The sequence below is a fragment of the Sander vitreus genome, chromosome 8 (genome assembly GCF_031162955.1).
Source record: "Sander vitreus isolate 19-12246 chromosome 8, sanVit1, whole genome shotgun sequence".
Taxonomy (NCBI): domain Eukaryota; kingdom Metazoa; phylum Chordata; class Actinopteri; order Perciformes; family Percidae; genus Sander; species Sander vitreus.
Window position 1 is genome coordinate 14,174,581 of NC_135862.1, and position 20,336 is coordinate 14,194,916.

The following is a 20,336-nucleotide window of genomic DNA, read 5'->3' on the forward strand; positions in this document are numbered from 1 at the left end:
AATTGAAGCAGCTACATGGAATTCAGCCATCGTTCATTTCATTATTTACACCTGTGCTTTTCCTACTGTGACATGACAAAATATCTTCTGTGAAAAAGGCCCATTATCTCATCTGTTATTCATTCTGCTATTCAAGCCTGGACTTTGACTCAGCAGATTATACTGTATGCTAATTTAAAGAAAGTGTCAAGAAATGATGAGTACAAAAACAATTATGCTTCTGTTGTAACTATTTTAATGAGCAAAGACACCCTCAGTGTGATTACAATTATTTATATATTGTCTAGGAATTGTATGTATGTATGTTTAAATCTTTGTGACAGACAAAACAAATGGGCAAGGATAAATTAGAAACCTCCAACTTGCTCTATAAAATAATGAACGTCAATCCTCAAAACTGCGGCTGCACTTGACATTTATTATCACATATAGTAGTGTCATTCAGTTCAGAAGACTTAATGATTTCAATGTCACAGTTGATTGAAAGGTTAATAATAAAACACTAACATAACCTTTTTATTTATTTAAATTGTGCTTTTTCAACACTCCATGTTTTGTATTTTTATGATGTTAATCAACTGTCTGTGTGGTGATCAATAAAAAACAGTTGCGGTTCAGTTTAGAAATAGAGTAACACTGCCCTCTTGGGGAGGCATGACACCTTGTTGAATTAAAAGCTTTATTTTGTATTTATACTGAGACAACAATACACTTTCTTTCTGAAATCTTTTCTCAAGAGGATGACATTGTGATAAGGCATCCACCATCAAAAATTGCAAAAATATATTCCATTTCCCTTTCAACATACTCTGAATTTTACAGTGAAAAGAATGAACAAACTAAGCAAAGATGAATCCTATAAAAGGACAAACACATACAAAGCAATAAATAAAAGTTGTTCTCCTAGGTAGATCAATTGCAGTGATTCGTGATAGGCAACATGTTTGATTTCACATTTCCATTATTTTTCCAGTACCAACAAACCAATTAAACGCACCAGTATTACATTTGTGGAAATAGTTTTCTGGTCTGCAAGTAGAAAAGAAAACAAAATCCAGTCCATTCATCCAAATATACCTGTATGCAAATAGCTAACATTAGATGCAGTTTAATTGGTGTCCTGGAAAACCTTGCATTTTTAAAATGCCGAATTTTCATGTCTGGAAAAATGTCAGTGCCGACACACTATACATTTTATAATCTGATATCAACTTAATCTAAAAAATTATGAACAAAGCACTTTGAACAGTGGCAACAGTGTGAAACTACGGATGTATAAATACTGCTGGCCCAGGTTTTTTCCCCTCAAAATACCAATGATAGTTACATGCAGAGTGGCTCTGCTCTTTGAATGAAAAAGGCACCATCAGTGGTTAGCTCCTGCGACAGTAAAAAAAACATCACAGTTAGCACTTGAGAGGCCCCTTTCACCAAGGGTCTGCTTTCCCAAAAACATGTTAACATGAATGGTACGATTATCTTTATTCATACTGATTAATAATAATAATCTGCCCATGATGCAATTTGTTTGGTTACATATGTATTCTACAATTGACCACTACTACTTTAGTGGTAAACGGGAAGCCCTTAACTTAAGGTAGTTCTCTAAATTATTACTTTTAAGGTCTCATGGTCTAAATGGTGTTATGTGGATGTTTCCATCCCGCCATTATTCAGTACCTTTCTGTTTGGAATGAGAAATTCTGTAAAACACATTGTTTTGTATATCTGAGCAGACGTGGTTAATACAATTAAACCATGCCTCACTGATTTCCAGATCCAGTACCAGAACAAAACCATTTTCAGTCATTTTGACTGGTCAGATATTTTCTCTAGTTGGGTGGAGCTACATTATGTGGCTAGGCTCATCAAAATGTATATTGACAAAATAATCATAAAGAGTGTGTGGTCTGGTCCTGAGAAGAGATCCAAACAGCCATAATAAGGAAAACATTTCTGTAGTTGTACCGGAGCTTTAAGAATCCAGCATTTTTAGCCTTGATGATATTTAATGCTCAAAATCTGGGTTTACTATTCTAATTTTTTTCCAATAGTCAGTGCTAATAAATATTCCTTATTTGGAAATGTTCATATGTGCCAAGACAGAGCAACTGTTGCTAGTCTTAAATCCTTCAAACATACCAGAAGTAACCCTCCAAATGTAAAAAACAACGCAATTTATGCAAAAGAGCTGCTAAATATGTGACAATAAGCCACATGAAGTATTTTCATTGAGAAATCAAGAGAAGCAAAGCACATTATTTTGTATAGATTTCTGCAAGGATGATAGTGGTGCTTGATAAGATTGGACAGTGAATTAAATCCCTTACCAGTTCATGATTATTTGACAGATTATGAGACAACAAATGAAGCTAAAACCGAAAATGATTAAGACGTACATGAAAAAACAACCAAGAACAACACAGATAACACAACTATCCAGTAACAACTATCCAGTAACTGAAGTTCCTTCAAACTAAAAGACGTTTACAGAAAAAGTCTAAGAACGCTTTGAACTGTGCAGGTTAAACCAAGAACATTTCAGAACAGAGATGGCATAATCTTGGAAATGTCTGACATGCATGTTAAGGCAAATATTAGCTTAATCCTCCCACTTTAAGCCATGATTAAGACAACATCTACATTGATTCAAAAGTCCAGAGAAGACTGAAATCTGATCACTATTTCCTACTTAAGGCTACAGCTAATTTTAAGGTAAAATAAAATTACACTTTGTGGTTATTCAGATGTTACTGCCTTGGGACAAATCATCAGTCTAAAATGAGTGTAAAAGCCCTGCTAGCAGCCTCTAGAGGCCCACCTGCTCCTTACACCCATCTGAACCAAAGTGGTATGAACTGAGTGACCGGCCCACAGTGCCATCCTCCGCACGCTTTACACGTGGGACTAACAATTACAAGGTCCAATTAGTTAAAGGCATCTCTATTGCAATCTATCTCAAGACTTCAACGTAAGTAAGTCATAGTAGATAAAAAAAAATGTGTGGAAAAGCTTGATTACCAAGATAAAATACCCTGTTAACTTTTAAAATGGCCTGTAGAGTGAGAGCTCATGTTTCACAGGGCTTGTAGTCATTCGTCTACAGCGTAAATAAAGCATGATGACTGTGTGTACTGTGTATCAGTAAACAAACCTATAACCAGAAGACTTGAGAGAGTTGATGAAAAGGCAGTTTGTGGTAGGCTACATGTGGGTGAAATTGACACTAAATGTGCACAAGCACTTTCATGGAACCAGCATTCTGGAACTGGGAGGAGTGGTTTTGTGGCATTCTAACATTTCCTAGAAATGACACAGGACATTGGCAGAACGCTACATGGTAAGATTCCTTATGATCAAAGCCTGAAGAATTTTGCATAATGATTTAAACTTCATGTTGTGATCATTTTAGTGATACGTTGAGATGCATCTTGTTTTGTCCTGCAGAAATATAGCTTTTGTATGGACGACAACATTTTGTTTGCATGTGGTCTGAAGGGAGATACATCGTTATTGGAGGGACCTTATTATTGTCATTGTGTGATCTTATTACTGCAACTAATGAATAATTGATGTGATTGGATGTGTTGACTTTCTATCAGCAAACAAGAAATAAACAGATTTATCTGTATGATAAATATAAAGACTTTAGTAGCATTTGTTTCCCTCTAAGATTGATTGTTCCATCAATTTAATACTTTTTTGTGATGATTTTTTTTATAAATCAACGCTTTTTTCTGAGTCCTGACAAGATAAAGGATAGAATAATGCAATTAGGCAGAAAAAGGATCACATATGCTTTGCATTTTAGAAAAATGGATTTGGCTTTCACTGTGTCATCGGACCATTTTACAGCAGAACAGAATCAAGCCATTACAGCGATAATCATAGTTGAAAACCATAATGTTAAAGGGCAATATTTGATCACGAGTCGGTGGTCTCAGCCCACTTTTTAAAAAGAACCTTGCTCCTCGATTCCATCAACACTCGGAGGAGTAAAGTGAGTAGTGTTTCAGCGACTCCAGGATCCAGCTAGGCAGTCTTTGGGTCCATTAGGAGTCTTTTGGTCCAGTCATAGTACACCCTGTTGAGGGTAGAAGCCAGTTACTACGAGAGTCCCTGTGCTCGGTCATAATCTGTGATCAGGCCTTTGATATGCGACAGTTTCTGATGTAGGTACTCGCATCGCTTCTTTTCTTCCCGATACCCAGGAAACTTCTGAAAAGAGAAAAAGGGACACGATTGAGCTTTCAGTAATGCATATCAAACATCGAACATGATGGGCCTCATGCGAGAACATTTTTTGTATCCTCATCATAAACCTCTACGTTTTTTTCCCCGGGAGATTTGTTTGAGTTTTTCAGTAGAATAATCAAAGCCACCACTTGCTATATATGGCTAATTCTTCTGATAAATTTGTGGGCTAGTTATATAGGGATTATACAATATTACTACAACTATTAAAGGGGAACTATGCCCATTTTCAAAATTCATACATGTTATTCCTATGGACTAAGACAGTCCAAAAATATTAGTAAACATGAACAACTCTCCCAAATATAAAAACTAGAGTTCTAAATTTGTGATGTCATCAAGTATAAAGTCTGGAACTGCTCCATAAGCAATGAAATGGAAAGATGTCATAGATGACACTAAGAGCACCCAGGGGAATGTTCTGAGAACATGGGTACATATTCTGTTTCAGAACTGAGAACACTACAAGAGGATACAGCTCTTTGGGTGTAAAAAAGAAAACAAACATTCTCTGGGTTCACAAAATCATTCTCCCATGACATCACACGTTTTAGACTTACTTCTCTGGTTTCTGGCTTTGAGAGAGAGTAGCTCATGTTCACAAATATTGATTAAACTTCCTTAGGCCATGGGAATACCGTATATTGGTGTTCCCCTTTAAAGTCATGCCAAAAATGAAGAAGGAATGAGTTGACATTAAGTTAGATGCAAAATGTCTTGCTAAAGCAAAACTGTCCATGACTAACATGGGAGGTGGTCCAGGGGACATGACATGATGGATCATAATCAATTTCACTACAGGTGATGTCAAACTGTCAGGTGCTTTAATGAAAAATGTTCCCTTAGACAGCAATCTGTACAAAAACCTTGACTGAGGCAAAATTTTCCGAGCAACTACTGAACTGTATAAATAGTTGTTTCAATATACTCATGCCAATAAAATCTAAACGGAAAAGTTCTCTAACCTCCAAGTAAATTGGCAAGCCACGATGCACATCACACTAATAAGGTTAACAGAATATTAATACTACATAATGTTTTATTTTATTTTTGAATTAAAGTAAGTAAATTCTACAAGTTCTCCTGAATGAATATGTTCTGATGAGTGTTTCTTGCATGAGCCCCAGGGCTACAAGTGTTGCATTAAATGAGATAAAAACATGTAAACAATTCTTACTTTCTTATACTTTCGGTACTTTTGTAGTATTTGGTCCTCCATAAGCTGAAAAGATAAAAGAAATAGTGTTAGGGTGCCATGTATGTGATCAGTTCATTGTTTGGTGTCTCATCAGACACCGAGCCGTTAAAGGCTCTTGGTCCAGAAAGTACCTTGTACTCTTGTGTTCCCGGGGTGAGAGTGTTGATCTTTGAACCCAACTGAACAAACATCTCTGTGATAGCCCCAATCCGGTCATGAAGAGCTCTGTATTCATCGTACTCGGCACAGAAGTCGTCCTTATACTCTTGCCGCTGCTCCAGTGCCGTTATTGTGCTGTATTTTCTATTTTCAAAAATAAGGAGATAATTCAAAATAAGGAGTTATTTCACAGCAGAAGTGATCTTTTCAAACCAAGTTGTTTCCAATTCCTTCCAGTAGATGGCAGTGCAGAACAGTAGAGTGAGAGCCCTGACACGTCACTGATTTAACGGCATGATGTGTTGACCAGATGTATAAATGTAAGACATAAGATGTGTTTGCTTCAGTGAAGTTTTGTTACAGCTCATTTAGACATGTGTTTTACTTCCCTCTATTTATGTGAATGTTTTCAAGCTGATCCTAACACTTTTGGGACAGACTGGTTTCTTTTCTAAACAACTGTGGGTTACACTCTGAAACCTAAAAAACGACTTATGAGTACCCGCTGATGTGACAATTTTGGAATTCAAATTTGGATTTTATTCCTAAATCAAAAATCCCTTCTGAATCTAGGTTTATAGCACGTAGCACAGCCAGGGGCAGAGTATGTGTTTGAATCTTACATTAAATAGTCGGGCAGTTCCTCTGCTGAGGTTCGATTGACAGGTGTTTTCTCTCCCTCATGGTCTGTAGATAGGAAACACACACACACACACACACACACACACACACACACATTGGAAAAAAAGGTTAAAGCAATCTGCCAATGCAAATGCAATAATGTACCCATCATATCAAGGCTGATGGAATAATGTATCACTCCCTCCGATAAGAGATCTGATCCAAGGCAAGCAATGACGTCTGCAGGCCACAGAGTAGGAGGCAATTCCGCCTGCTGACTCGCTCGACCGTAGGTCACCCAGCTGTTTCACAGTCAATCATCAACAGACTAAAGTGGGGAGTGAGGACTGCAGGGTGGAGAAAGTGCTATAGTCCTAACAACACTGAAAATATATGAATTGCTCCTTGTGGGCCTCAAGCAGCAACTATAACTCAATACTTTGTTTTTTTCCCTTTTTGCTAAATGAAAGCTGATAATGTCATGGCCTGAACAAATAATATAAAACAGACTCCTGATACCACAATTGGATACATGAAGTTTGACAAAACCTTACAGAGGAGATGGCTTCATGGCCATTTACCTTTGAGATTTTCTCTGTTTTGCTTCAGGTCTGGACTCGTCTCAATCCAGTCTGGTTTTAAGCGCTCTCGTTCTTTGTCTTTGTGCTTTTTGGACCTCTTCTTTTTATGTTGGCCGTTGGTGAACGGTTGGTCAGTGCAAATGTTATGTTGGTCAGTGTGTGGGGGCTTAGGGCTGGGTGCAGTAGGAGCTGGCTCTGTCCTCTCCAGTTTGGGAACATTAGATGAGCCGCTAAGTTTGTGCGGCGAGTACAGACCATTTGGGCTCCCCTGGAGATGATTGCTGGTTTTGTCGAACTCCAGTTTGATCTGTACTCTAGAGTTTCCATGACTTGAGGAGCTACGAGCCCCATTGGCGCCGTAGTCTCCATTAGATGGTGACTGCAGAGGCAAACACTGGTCTAATAGTCTTTGTTTTTTGGGGGTCTGACCGTTGGATGGGTCCGAAGGCAATGGGCGTTTCTATTGAGAAAAACAGGGAACATAATGATTGATTTGCTTGAGATGTGCCAAAAGTGTCTGTATCATGTGCATAAATATATTATTTTACTTAAAGGAATAGTTTGAAATTTTTGGACATGTCACTCTCAGAGAAAAGAATGGTATCAATCTTCTCATTTCACTCTCAAGAAAAATGTGGAAAAGCATATTTCCCAAATTGTTTAACTATTCCTCTAATTACAGTCAGGGCTATATTAAGTCTGAAGCTACTCAATATAACGTCACAACCAAGACAAGACATAGCAGTTTATCATATTTCCAGTACTGTGTATCTGCAAAAGAGGAAATACCCTATCTATTCTCAGTCCTATATGAAAGAAGTAGCAGCAGAACAGAACTCATTCAAGGTGAATAATTACCACGGAAAGATTCTTGGCAGGACTTAGATGTGAAGGAGAGTCCCCGGGAGTATTGTGGAATGAATGGTTGGACTGGGGACTCTTCAACTGGCTACTGTGGAGTGGTTGAAGTTTCCTGTAGAAAGATTGAGAACACAGCACCTTCAGTTGGACAGTAACTGCGAGGTAAATGGCCTGTAAAGCTAAACAGGAAGAGGCAGTATGTAGGTCATGAAGTTTGATTTGGCAGATTTATGAGAAAGTGGATGAGCAATTATGATTTATTATAACACAGAGAGAAGACAGCGGTGGTAGCTTTTCCACAGAAGAAATAATTATTGACATTACAAAACTGACAATCTTTTTAAATTTTAGTAAAGCATTTTGCAAGTTCATGTGGTATGTTTTGTTTTGTGTCTCTGGTGATGCAATCTACAGGAGGCAAGCCTAAGACTAAACACAGTCCAGTGAGCAGAACAATAGCAGCAGATTTAACCTTTGTAGGACCAAACCCTCTTCTCTGTTAATCTGCTTCCTACAGCTCCTTCCTCAAACAGCCGCTACAACAAGTCACACCTCCCCAAGTGGATTCATGCCACCTTTTTAAATCATATGGTCACTGTGAGTGGAGTTTAGAACAATTAAACTATGTCAAATGAATGTAAATAAAATGACTGAAGTAAGAAGGCCTGAATAAGAATAATCTACTCCAACAAATGAGCAAAGAAATCTGGAGTTTACAGTATTTACAGGCTATCGCAGTTTTATCAGACTTGGCAAACAATTTGATGACTACAATTGTGAGCATTTTACACTTAGCAGGGGTCGTGAACAGAGGGGGTTGTGCAATCAGCCAACTGGACTTGAGCTTTGTCCAAAACGCTCATGAAGCACATGGCCTGCATGTTTACTGGCAGCCAGAGCAAACATACAGCTCAGCCTTGCTGCTCTGAACCTTCCATGCTAATGCCATTTGGCAACATGGTGCAGGGAATATTTTCCTCTGCTTTGATGTGTCCATTAAGAGATTCATCAGTGCAGAGAAGTAGTCATTTAGAAGCTCCCCTTTCAGCATGATCACAGCAGACTTCTACATTAATTCAGTGGCCTTTCTGTATTAACGCCAGCACTGTCAAAGCGTATTCATCCCTAAGTCTTTGCCCAAACGGGTCTTTAAAAGTCTGGCATGTAACAAGAACTTTAAGCAATAGTTTGACAATTTGGAAAATGCTTTCTTGCCAAGAGTTAGATGAAAAGATGGATACCACTCTCACGTGTGTAGGGTAAATATAGGGCTACAGCCAGCAGGCGATTAGCTTAGCTTCGCACAGAGATTGGAAACAGCTAGCCTGAATAGCTCTGTCCAAAGGTAACAAAATCCCTTACCAGCACCTTACAAGTTTTACAGTTTTTGTAGGGATAAAAATAACAATATGTGTCAAGAATGTGTTTGTTATTAATGATAATTAATGGACTTTAAAGGTGCTCAAAGGTTAATTTTTTTACTCCCATGCAGAGCCAGGCTAGCTGTTTCCTCCCGTTTCCAGTCTGTATGCTAAGTTAACTGGCTGCTGGCAGTAGCTTTATATTTAGTGTAGACATGATAGAGATTCTCATCTAACAGTAGCACATTTCCCAAAATGTTGAACTTTTAAAAAGTAAACAGAACATTTTGTTACACATTTCCAATTATCTCAATTGAATAAAACACAAAAGATGTATTGTTATTGTAGATATATTATGGCTAACTCAATACCCACCTGATCAGGAGCCTATGGATGAGTTGCTTCTCCTCCTCTAGATATCCAGGCCAGTCTCTCTGGATGTGTCTGTAGAGCTCATCCTTCAGAGAGTAGCTGTGGTCTTTATTGTTCAGTTTACCAACCTGAAAAAAAGACAATTCCCAATGTGAATAAATCAACAGAAAGAGGACAAAGTACAACAGGAAAAGAGGCCATCTGAGGTCTCAAAAGCACCAAACTGGGTTTCCGTAATGCCTTATATTTAAATAAAAGACCTGTTTGCGACTCCGTCTGTATTTTTTTTAACGCAGAAAACAGTTTAACCCTGCCCTTATACAACTTAATCCTGCTTATACAAATCTAGACAAACCAACCACTTTCAATTGTGAAAGTAGTCAGATCCCAGCTGGAGACACCCCGCCCCTCTCCTGTCAAAACACAATCTTCTCCTCCAAAGATAATTAAAGCACAGCCCTAATTACAGCTACCAGCGGCAGCACAGTCTCTTCTTGATGATTGCAGTGGGACACTTAAACATTGTGAACACAGGAAATATGCCTGAAATAATCTTACTGACATCACCTTTTTATAGTTGGTTATTAGTATAATCAGCAAAATTTAGTTAGTGAGTAATTTATGTTTGTAGTTTCAATCCTTGACCTGATAGAAGCTAAATTTGTATTTATCACACTCAACATTTCTTTTACTTTCCATCTGAATATATTACGTCATTAGTCGACTGTGTTTACATAGCAATGTGCCAGATGTCTCACCTCATCCAGTACTGAGGTCAGATCAGCCTTGTCCTTTAGACTGGCCCGCTCCCTCTCCAACCACAGTAGCAGCTCAGGTTTCCTGTAGGGCTTTAAGGCCAGGAGATGAATGATGCGATCCCTCAAGGGCCGGTGTGCCACAGGGCTGGGAACCAGGCTCCTCTTATTGCTGGGGGAGTGCTTGTTGCTGCTATCTGAGCCTGATACCAGACCCTGCTTCCTCTGGACTTTCACATACTTACCTAAGATCAAAACAAAGGGGCACACAGCAGAGTTTCAATACAAGATTTGTGGAAGACAAGGGGCAAGTTTTGTAATCAAAATCAGTAATCTAAAGCTGTTTTTGAATGGCCGTGTTATACACAATACACAAAATACACACAATACACAAAACCAGAGAAGACCAACCAGATTGTAACTGATCTGATAACAGGATTCACATGCGTTGACAGTATCCTGTAATAGCACAGCCAGCATATCATTCCTAATCCAGTCCTCAGGCAAGTTATACAAATCACACCCTGATTTTAAAAGAGAGGCCTGCACATGATACATTTGATCTTTATTATATCTCTCTATTGTCATGCAATGTGCTTCATGCACATGCAATAGATACAGTAATGAAGCACTTTTTTCCCCAACCTAAAAAGCTATTTACATACCTAAATACCTTGAACATGGGACTGTGCTCATGCACTTTTCTGTGGTTGTGTGCAGATGTGGTGTTGTTGCGATTGGAAAACAGTGAAAGGGGTTAACGGTAGAGTTAGCCTACTGCTGAGTAAACAGAAGAGCATAGAAACTAAAGCAACTAACAGAGAGGCCCTTTCTTCCTGTTGCAGTACTAATTCAGTTGAACCCAGGCAGGCAGTGCTTATAGATATCTGCAGATCGTAATCCCATTACAACCTTAAGCCATACTTTGAAGGTTGCTATAGGTCGAAGACTAACTGCACTTTCACAGGGACAGCATGGTAAAAGTATGTATACGGTTTTTCAGTACAATAATACTTTTAAAACTGTGTACTTTCTAAAAGTTATTTTGGATTTCAGTTGAAGCAATATACAGTGTTCCTTGTAAGATTCAAACAGAGTCGCTTTAAATATACTTTGCAAAACACAACAGTCATGTAGGAACTTGTTTCAACATCTACTGTACCTTGAACCAGGTCATGATGATTTCAGGCAAATATCCTTCCTGCACTGAAACAACCTGTACTGCCACATTTCAGACAAGCAGCAACTAGAACCATTGTTTAGTGGTCACAATCGTGTTTCAATATTATAGAGGGAAAATAATTAGAAATGCTTAAGTACTGTAGGATGACCTCCAAACATATTTTATGTATTTTGAAAAACTTTTGTCCAACTGTCCAACACCAGGTGTGCACACATTTCAGCTGCCGATTTGTCAGTGCCTTCTTTCCCCTGAATGCAACTGAACGTTAAATCATACATCATTATCTAAATTGTGGACATTTTTCTACTCTGCAACCTGTAATTGTGAGTTGGTATATGGACATTTTTTTCTAATGAGTATAGCATTACTGTACCATAAAAAGACAGTCACCACAAAACAACTGTGTGCTCTCCACTGCGTATGGCACTTACTGTGATCCATAACCCATTAACTGTATTTCTCTCTCTGGTATCCACGAGGAGGGAACAACAGTAATGTTCTTGAAAGGACATGTTCAAGTAAAATGGGATATCTTTTAACTCCATGTTTCTAACCAGGATCTCTCAGGTCTTTTCCAACATGTATTAGATGCATGCATGTGCCAGATTAAATGTAGTTTGTAAAAGCCTCTGAGAGACTATTTCAGCAGCAAAGCATGACATGTAATGTGTAGGAACCAGTTAAAACAGCTGGCTTTTACAGCAATTACACTAAACGTCATGCTGTAGTGTTGGTCTACACAGCATGTTTCCATTCATAAAATATAATCTACACAAGCATTTAAAGTCACACCTCACCTCTAAATATCATGAAGCCTCATGGCTAGATCATTTATAAAGTTGCAGCATGGTCAATTTAATCGACAATGACTCCAAAACCATGATTTGGCAAAGAGAAGGCAGTGAATAAAGATAACTAATTGCAAGTAGAAGACCCTGCATGTTAGGCTCAGATAATTCCAGGTTAAGCGTCGTATATTCTTTACATGCTATTTAGAAGTATTTAATAAAATGAAAATTAATTAAAAATTAAAAATGTAATTACATTTTAGTGAAAAACTTCATCAGCATGAGACTTGTTAGCGCATACTTCTGGCAAACTCAATCACATTTATGGTGCTGGCAGGCAAGCTGGCATAGTGCTTGAACAATCTGGTCCAAATGAAAGGAAAATTACAAGACAGAGAGGCATCCCTCTCGCATGAATAATTGCAACGCAGCACTTTGATCAATTATGTGATAACTTCCACACCATATGGCAATTATCAGCAGGATGAAATGGTGAGAAGCAATGGTTTAGAAGCTTTCCGTGAACTTGAAAACTCTCTGGTTATCTCTCCTTGATGCCTACATGCTTAAAACGGAGGCTGGAAGATGCACCAAAATCTAGATTCAGCTATTAGGAAAAAGCTTACTTGGCCCCGGCTTGATCTCAATTGCTGAGCGGCTCCAGATGTCCTTCTCCACCTGAGACATGCGCTCCCGGGTCGTCTGGTAGGAATCGTCTGTGGCGCAAACTGTGATCTTGTCCTGAATGCTGCCCTGGCCCTCCAGGTGATCCCTGCCCTCCCTGTGTGGAGGAGAAAGGAGGAGAGAGAAGATTTTAGGAGAGTTCAAGCTTACAAATTCCCTGGCTCTGCTCAATTAACTGGCCACTTGTCAAACACAAGCATTAGAGATTCTCGCTGTCATAAAATAGTTTGTGATGTTGACACACACATAACTGGTTCTGTGGCTTGTGCCTGCTTGCAAATTCTAGTCCTGTGTTATAAATCAGTTATAAAGACTTTGGAACTAATCTAAACTTTTAACTAACCCTTTGACACAAATGCATAGCCACAAACACTACCTTGCTGTTCTCAGTTGTTACTGGTCACACCTTTGAGGTCAGTTGTGGCATGGCGGCCTTAGGGTGTTACTGTAGTCTTGTTTTAATATAGCCTGACAGTGGTAGTGTCTGTTGTTGTAGTACTGAAGAGAGCCACTGTTTGGTAAGACCCTGTGGTCTCAGTCTGACACCAAATTTACTACAAATTCCATTTGTGGTCGACTGTGGAAAGAGTTATGTGTGCTACTTACCCTGAGACATACTGGTGAATGCAGTCGAAGCTGGACTGAGGCTTGTCTTTGCTGTCACTGGAAAGGTAGAACGAGAAGACTCTGAATCCATCAGGAGATTCAGGGGTTGGCGCTGGGATCTTTACATACTGTCAAGACAAATAAACAAACAAAAAACAATAAGTCTTCACTTGTGTTTACAAAATGTAAAGTCATGGTAATTTTGCTTTCACATTTATACAGCGTTCTCTAGCACACACTCACAAGCTTGAGTGTACTGTATCTGCAAGCATTGCTAATTTGAGTGGTGGGTTATGCAATAAGCATGCTTTATCTCTCCCAGAAGTAGCCTGATTCAATGTAATCTCAAAGTGAAAAAACACTGGATCAAGTAAATCAACAACGCAGCTTTTAATGAAACTGATTAGAGCCATTTTGACTCACAATAAATGTGACCTAAATAATCTCCCACTTGGGCCAACCACAGAGGCTACATTGTACCTCCCAGGTCAGGGATGATGACCTGTAGCCAGTCATGGGAGGAGCCCGTCTGAAAAGCAAAACATAACAATAGTATAGGGGGCAGCTTTTTCACTTGGACGATAACCTCCTCTGTCACAGACTGTCCGAGGCTCCCTAGCAACAAACAAGCCAACAGGGTGAAGTCGATCTCTGTCAGAAACCTGTTACATAAAATGACCCAAAAACCTACTTTCTCTAAGAGGACAGTTCAACATAGAAAGTCATTAACCAACAGGTAATACATCTTTTAAAACACATTTGGCAGCAACTCTCTTCTACACTGCCTGCAGCTGTGTTTCAGCCTGAAAATGGACAGTTTAGTACTTTTGTTGATAGAATGTCCTAGATTGAACAGAAGCCTTATTATTATCATCAACTGTCCATTACAAGCATGAATACGTGCTTACTAATGAACAGTACTTAATGCGAGATGGCTGCAAGAGCTCAGATTTCCCCTCTCTTTTGCTTCTTTTTGAAGCAGACCTCGTGGTACCACCTCTGGCCAAAGCACACAGGCACCTTTTTACTGCAGGTCTCAAGAAAAACAAATTTCAGTCAGGTGGACTTGAAGCTGCCTCTTTAGTTATCAGTCGTAAGTGATTGATTAGAAGCTGACTGGATGAGAGCACAGTGTCCCTGGCTGATGTGGCAGCCAGGACTATAGTTGTCACAAATGCCCAGTCATGCAGCACGGAGCCAATGAACAGCTCCTCTCCTCGACACCCCTCCTCCTCCTAAAACCCAACGCATGCCATTCACCCCACCCCCATCAGCCTCCAGCTTTCCTTCATGTGCACAAGCCCACCCATGTCAACACAAAACGCAAAGCAGCCCACAAGGCCATGAACACTTCAGACACACAGCTGACCATTAATTCTGACCTATTTATGTCTGACCGTTCACATAAAGTGGTAGAGCGGAGCCCTGCATATGTCTGCTTTGGGTTTTATGCTAATTAAGGATGATCAACCAAAAAAGCATCAAAGTGAGCAGGGACAAGAGGCAAGCCATGTCCTCAGGACCTATTACTGAGGGTAAAGTCAGAGAGTAAAGTAGTAGGAGCCTTGACCAAAATTAGAAGCAACAAGTCACTAAAATGGGGTTACTGACGTAGAGAAAGGCATGTCGAAGAACTGCATTTGAATTCAATTTAAAATGAGTCCTGCTAAACAAAAGCTAGCTTGTGATGAGATGAGAGCACACATTTACATTTAGCATCGCAATAGTGCCACCACGTCCCCTCTTTCAATCGATGGCAGCAGTATGAGACCCCTCCAGCCATGCATTAGATTTGCCTGTCAGCCCTGTCTATGCCACCGTGCACACTTTACATTCTAATTCTAATCAATGTCACTCAGGTCAGACTGTTCAGAGGTCGCCCCCGTTTTATTCACAGCTTCCTTCTCAAGCTACATAACCATATGTCATTTAACCCATTAGGTCTCAGTTTCTGACTTCTTAAGGAGAGCCTGTCTATCGAACATGAGGTTCACAAATTTGCAGCCAAAAAAAGCTGAGACTCTAAACTTATAAAAATAGTTAGATATTTTTTTAGAAACTCTGAGCCAAGAGTTAGTTAGGAGGATTGATACGACTCTTATGTCTGAAACAAGCTACAGCCAGCAACCAATTAGCTTAGCTTAGCACAAAGACTGGAAACGGCTAGCCTAGCACTGTAGGCCTACGCAGGTAACAAAATCTTCATACCAGCACCTGTAAAACTCAGTCAAGTCAACAAACTGAGTCAGTAATGTCAGTTACATAGCAATATCAAAGCCACAAGAGCTAAACAGATATATTTGGCTGATATAAACTAATTCCAGATGTTATGGTATATTGTGGCCAATAACAAAGACAGTACAGAAATATCAATATTGGCATAAAAAATTCCAGTATCAGTCAGGCTATTGGAGCCACCCTATGGTTACTGGTCATACCAATTCAAGTCAAGCTTGATTTATTGTTCCACATCAAATCTCCGCTGTACGTACGTAGGTATGTATGTTATAGACCCTACGCTGTACCCTACACTGTGGCCTGACACGAACCTCCACAGAAATGTAACTTCACGTCACGGTCCACTTGTCCGTGGCTTAGTAGCATTACATTTCCTTTTATTATCAACCCTTATCCACTTATTTCCAGTCAGAACTTAAGGCTGTAGCTGCAAACCCCCTGGGTGTATTGCATTGAGCAACGGTGTGTTTTATTGCCTATGTGTTCCAGTTTTCATTTGTAAAAGGAAGAATGCATTATTTCTTCTTTCAAATGTTCTATTGTTCCACTTTAATGGTCTGAATTCAATGGTGAAAACACTTAAAGTTCAAATCCATAATGTTTTATTAATTAAGATATCATTATTATACTGTCTCGAGCTATAGGGCGGTGGTGAAACACTAAAAAATATGTGTGTGTGTGTGTATCATGGTTGGAGACGTTCTCCTTATTCTGCTATTGAGTCTACTGTTTATTATCTTTATCACGTCAGGTAATAACATATTCACCATCATGTTAGCTTGTCAGTCGATGACATTTTTTGCTGCATACCAACAAGAGGAACCAACTCATCTACTTTGCCGTAGTCTGATCAACAAGAGGTTTACAGAATACACTAAACATCGCAGAACAACTGATGCAGGTGGCCAATGTTGTTAACATCCCACCCAACCTGATGAAATTAACTCTGACTTTTCATGTGTTTAGTCAGTGAGACTTGTGCCGACAGGTTTGTGATACTGAAGCTGCTGTCAGTCAAGTAGTAGGTGTAGATTTACACAGAGACGCTGAGTCATAGACATCTCCATAGCTTCGGTCGGAACCCCTGAGGGTGTGTGTGTGTGTGCGTGCGTGCGCGTCTGCGTGTGTTGTCGTTATGTCTGTTTTTAGGCTTGCACACTCCCACAGGGCACTCGCAAGGGAGTAAGGTCAGATATCTAGCTGATGGTTGGTCGGTTAAGACTTTAACAAAAAGACTAACAAAAATACAAACAAAAACACTGAACTTAGAACCCTCATTTAAACATAAGTATAATGGTAAGTTTATGAAGTTTAATTTAAGTTCACACAGGAGGGTTTTTAAAAGTTGTCAAACTGGCTAACAGAGTTCAGACACAGCTAATAACAGCTCATAGAAAGATACAGCACTCTAAGGTCAGGACTGATGAGTCATGTATAGACATCCATGTAAAAGACACATGACTCAGACGGCATTTTTTACAAGCATTGTGACAGCAAGTTGGTTTAAAGTGCATTTTTAACTGTTAGAGGCTTACATTTAATTATATTTACGTCTGCATCAATACTTTAAGATGGTGATAATGTTTTAGCATTCTAGCTGAATACTGCTAATGACCCTTCACTTTGACTTAAAGAGACAACTATGAAAAACACCAACAAGAAGTTCTTTTAACTAAGAAAAATATTATGCCACTGTAATTATTAAAAATGCACTTAAAATATTTATGTGTTCAGTGTAATTCAAATATTGTCTGATGTATAGTTTGAATTTACTATTCCTGCTTTAGGAGTTCTTAATAGTTATGGAGATAAACATTATTTGTCCAGCTTAGAACCATGGGAAATAATTCATTAAATTGCTTATGCTCCATAGTATTCTAATTATAACTGTGTAAGTCCTTTAATCTGAGGATTAATACATTGAAGAAAAAGCTTAATGGAGTAATATTATCATCAGGGTGCACTATTAACATGTGTCAGCTAAATACAATTAAACAGCTTCACAAAAGAAACACTGAGCAGTGAGAGCTGTGTGCAGTAACGCTGCCCGATATCATGATAGGAGTAAAGTTTAGCCGTTGGACAGTTACAGTCAGAGCAACCAAATGGCATCAGAACGGCAATCCTTAACACCTTGTCAGTGCAGCCCCCCCCATGGGGCGTAAAGGCTGATACAATAACTGCCTCTGTGGCCCCAGCCCAGCCACATCTGCTACTCCATGGCCTATGTGTTTGGAGATGTCAAATACTTTCAAGCTGTTGTAAGGTGTGAACTGGACTGGAACAGTAAATCTTGGCAGGGGGCTCAGCAGTTGAACAAGGACAAAGGACACCGTCGGTGATGTCCTTGTAAAACTTCATCTTCAACTCCCCGAGCATGTTTAAACTGCTCATCTTTGATGAGGTTAAACAGAGTTCTTAACCCTGCTATTTGGTGAGGAAGGGAAAAAAATAGCTTCACTAAAGACATTCGCCCCAGTCCTGGGCTTTTGCAAGCCAAACATCTGCACAGAAAGATGAGGATAGTTTCTCTCTCTGCCTGTCCTTTTTCTTTTTCTCTGCAAGATGGCAAGGTTCCTAGCTCTGGTATTTGGCATGGCAACAGTGAGATGGGAGCAGGCGCCTGGATATGTGATTTACTCAGAAGTCTTTGCCTCCTGCCCCTGTCTGTACTGACACTAGTTACCATTGTCTTCTCATATGAGCCTACTCAGCCATATCTGCTCCGTGAGCTGCCCGTCTTTTGTTCTATCTTCTTCCCCCACAAAGCTGAGTGCAATGGCCTGTCGGCCCGCCTGGATTATTCATGAACAGCGGGGACGTGTGGCTGTGTGTTGTTGGAGGGTAATGGGAGGGATTGGGGGTTTGGGTGTGTATGAAGGAGGGGAAGGGGAGGGTGGGTGGGTGGAGGAGGCTCCTAGAGCCAGCGCATGAGGGATGGTCCTAAATTGTCTTCCTTTAGGAATGTGACGAGTAACTCAGCAGAGAAGAGGGGGATAGATCCTGGCTGGTGCAAGTGTATTTGTTCCTCTTTATTTAGGTTTATATGTTAGTGCAAAGTTGACATAATACATCATATAATGGACTCCACAAGTTGAGGCATTGACGGTACTAAACATTCAACTGTCAGCCATGTTTCAGTGTCAGATTCAGACAAGTGCAGTGTTTCAGAGAAACGCAAGGGTCACATTAATTATTCATATTCACTGTACCCAAGCTATGTACAGTATGAGCAACCATTCCACTGTGACTCATTTGTTTAAAACAAAACATGTGACGTCACCTCGGTCTAAATCATGCTTTGAGTGAGCCTGGATGTGGTGGTTCCTGGGTTGTGGATCTATTCATCGTGGGGGGTTGGTAGAGACAGGAAAGCAAAAGAAGGGGGGGTGGGGACTGACGGGAGTGTGGGGATGGGGATATGGGGATGGGCAACTGTCGAGCATCCCCCAAGGTACTGCCTGTTATGCCAAGCAGAATCTGTCTTTTTCCAAGAGGCTGGGGCTAATCTGTCAACCTCAACAAACACTCTTCGTCTCCCCTCCCCCGACACTCCTCACTGTAGGTGCCTTCCCCTTTATACACAGAGGGACTGGAGGTTTCTCAAGCCTATGTTAAGTGTTAGGCCAATGCTTCCTCTATTTGCAATATGTAAACAAAAGCTACATTACAAAAACTCACTCAGACTGTGGTTTTCTGGAAATGGATTTCCCCATCTAAACCTGGCCTAATTTGCATTAGATGCCAGTGCCAGTGTTTGGAATTTAGAAAATTCCCTTTACCCGCTGGTTATTAGACCTCAGATGCACTGACACCAGTAATGTGTTTCCCTTGTTGATTCCTAGCCTGTTTCACTGGAGCAATCCCACAAAACAATTAGAGCGTTGCGCTATACTCCCATTGCTGGACTTTTTTCTCCACGCAAGCAGGCAGCCTGTAATCCTTTAACAATTCACAGATTGTGCATTGGAAAGTATGTCCAAACGTGATTAACTTGCAGGAAAACTTGGAGAAAAACATGGAATCCAAAACATGCACTGAGATGTGGTGTGTGATAGTGCATTCCATTTGTACCCGAAGTCGGATTTTCCAAGGTCAAAGTTGGAAACACGCCCCCTGACCCGAATTTCTGAGCTCGGAACTCAGACAACCTCCGAGTACCCTAAGCTCAAAATCCAACATGGATGCCGTGCATCAACAGTTGTTAAAGCTGTAGTAACGTACAGTTATTAGCACTTATGTCTTATTTGTGTCTCCCTAAGTCAGTCGTACACACAGTCCTGTCCAACTTTTATATGTGGACATGTTGTTATGCTGTTTTTATGCACAAAAAACAGCGTAATGCGTTGTTGTCAACTGGGATTGCTAACAATGGCTAACCTGGCTAGAGCTAATCCCACAACGAAAAATCCGACTTGTGAATGGAACACATTCAACTCGGGTGTGACGTCATTCCCAGCTCTGGCTTCCAAGTTTCGAGGTAAATGGAACACACTATAAAATCAGGTGGCATGGATTTAAGACGTGAGCCAAATATTGCACTGCTTGAACTGTCAAACACAAGTAACATACAGATGTAAGAAAAGACAGTTTTTTTATGTTTCAGGTAATTAGCTTCATGAGTTTAATACTATCCCCTTTGCTTATGAAAAATATAATAAGTAGACTCGATAGA

At 39.9% G+C, this 20,336-nt stretch overlaps 2 protein-coding genes across 2 annotated transcripts in view; one reads left to right on the forward strand and one right to left on the reverse strand.

The window, feature by feature from the left end:
• The window catches only part of pex11a (peroxisomal biogenesis factor 11 alpha), a 4,618-nt gene extending 4,306 nt beyond the window's left edge, over positions 1 to 312 (forward strand). Inside the window, exon 3 of the mRNA XM_078256933.1 lies at positions 1 to 312. This exon is cut by the window's left edge and continues 1,384 nt beyond it. The gene's annotated coding sequence lies outside the window, so the exon portion shown is untranslated.
• The window catches only part of LOC144522111 (RNA polymerase II elongation factor ELL), a 28,719-nt gene continuing 8,688 nt past the window's right edge, over positions 306 to 20,336 (reverse strand). Inside the window, exons 3-12 of the mRNA XM_078256932.1 lie at positions 13,424 to 13,551; positions 12,760 to 12,914; positions 10,166 to 10,407; positions 9,411 to 9,535; positions 7,672 to 7,786; positions 6,814 to 7,273; positions 6,235 to 6,298; positions 5,584 to 5,755; positions 5,432 to 5,476; positions 306 to 4,218 (exon numbers count right to left, since the gene is read on the reverse strand). Of these exons, the coding sequence (XP_078113058.1) occupies positions 4,108 to 4,218; positions 5,432 to 5,476; positions 5,584 to 5,755; positions 6,235 to 6,298; positions 6,814 to 7,273; positions 7,672 to 7,786; positions 9,411 to 9,535; positions 10,166 to 10,407; positions 12,760 to 12,914; positions 13,424 to 13,551 (1,617 nt within the window). The 3' untranslated portion in view covers positions 306 to 4,107. The remainder of the gene's footprint in view (positions 4,219 to 5,431; positions 5,477 to 5,583; positions 5,756 to 6,234; positions 6,299 to 6,813; positions 7,274 to 7,671; positions 7,787 to 9,410; positions 9,536 to 10,165; positions 10,408 to 12,759; positions 12,915 to 13,423; positions 13,552 to 20,336) is intronic.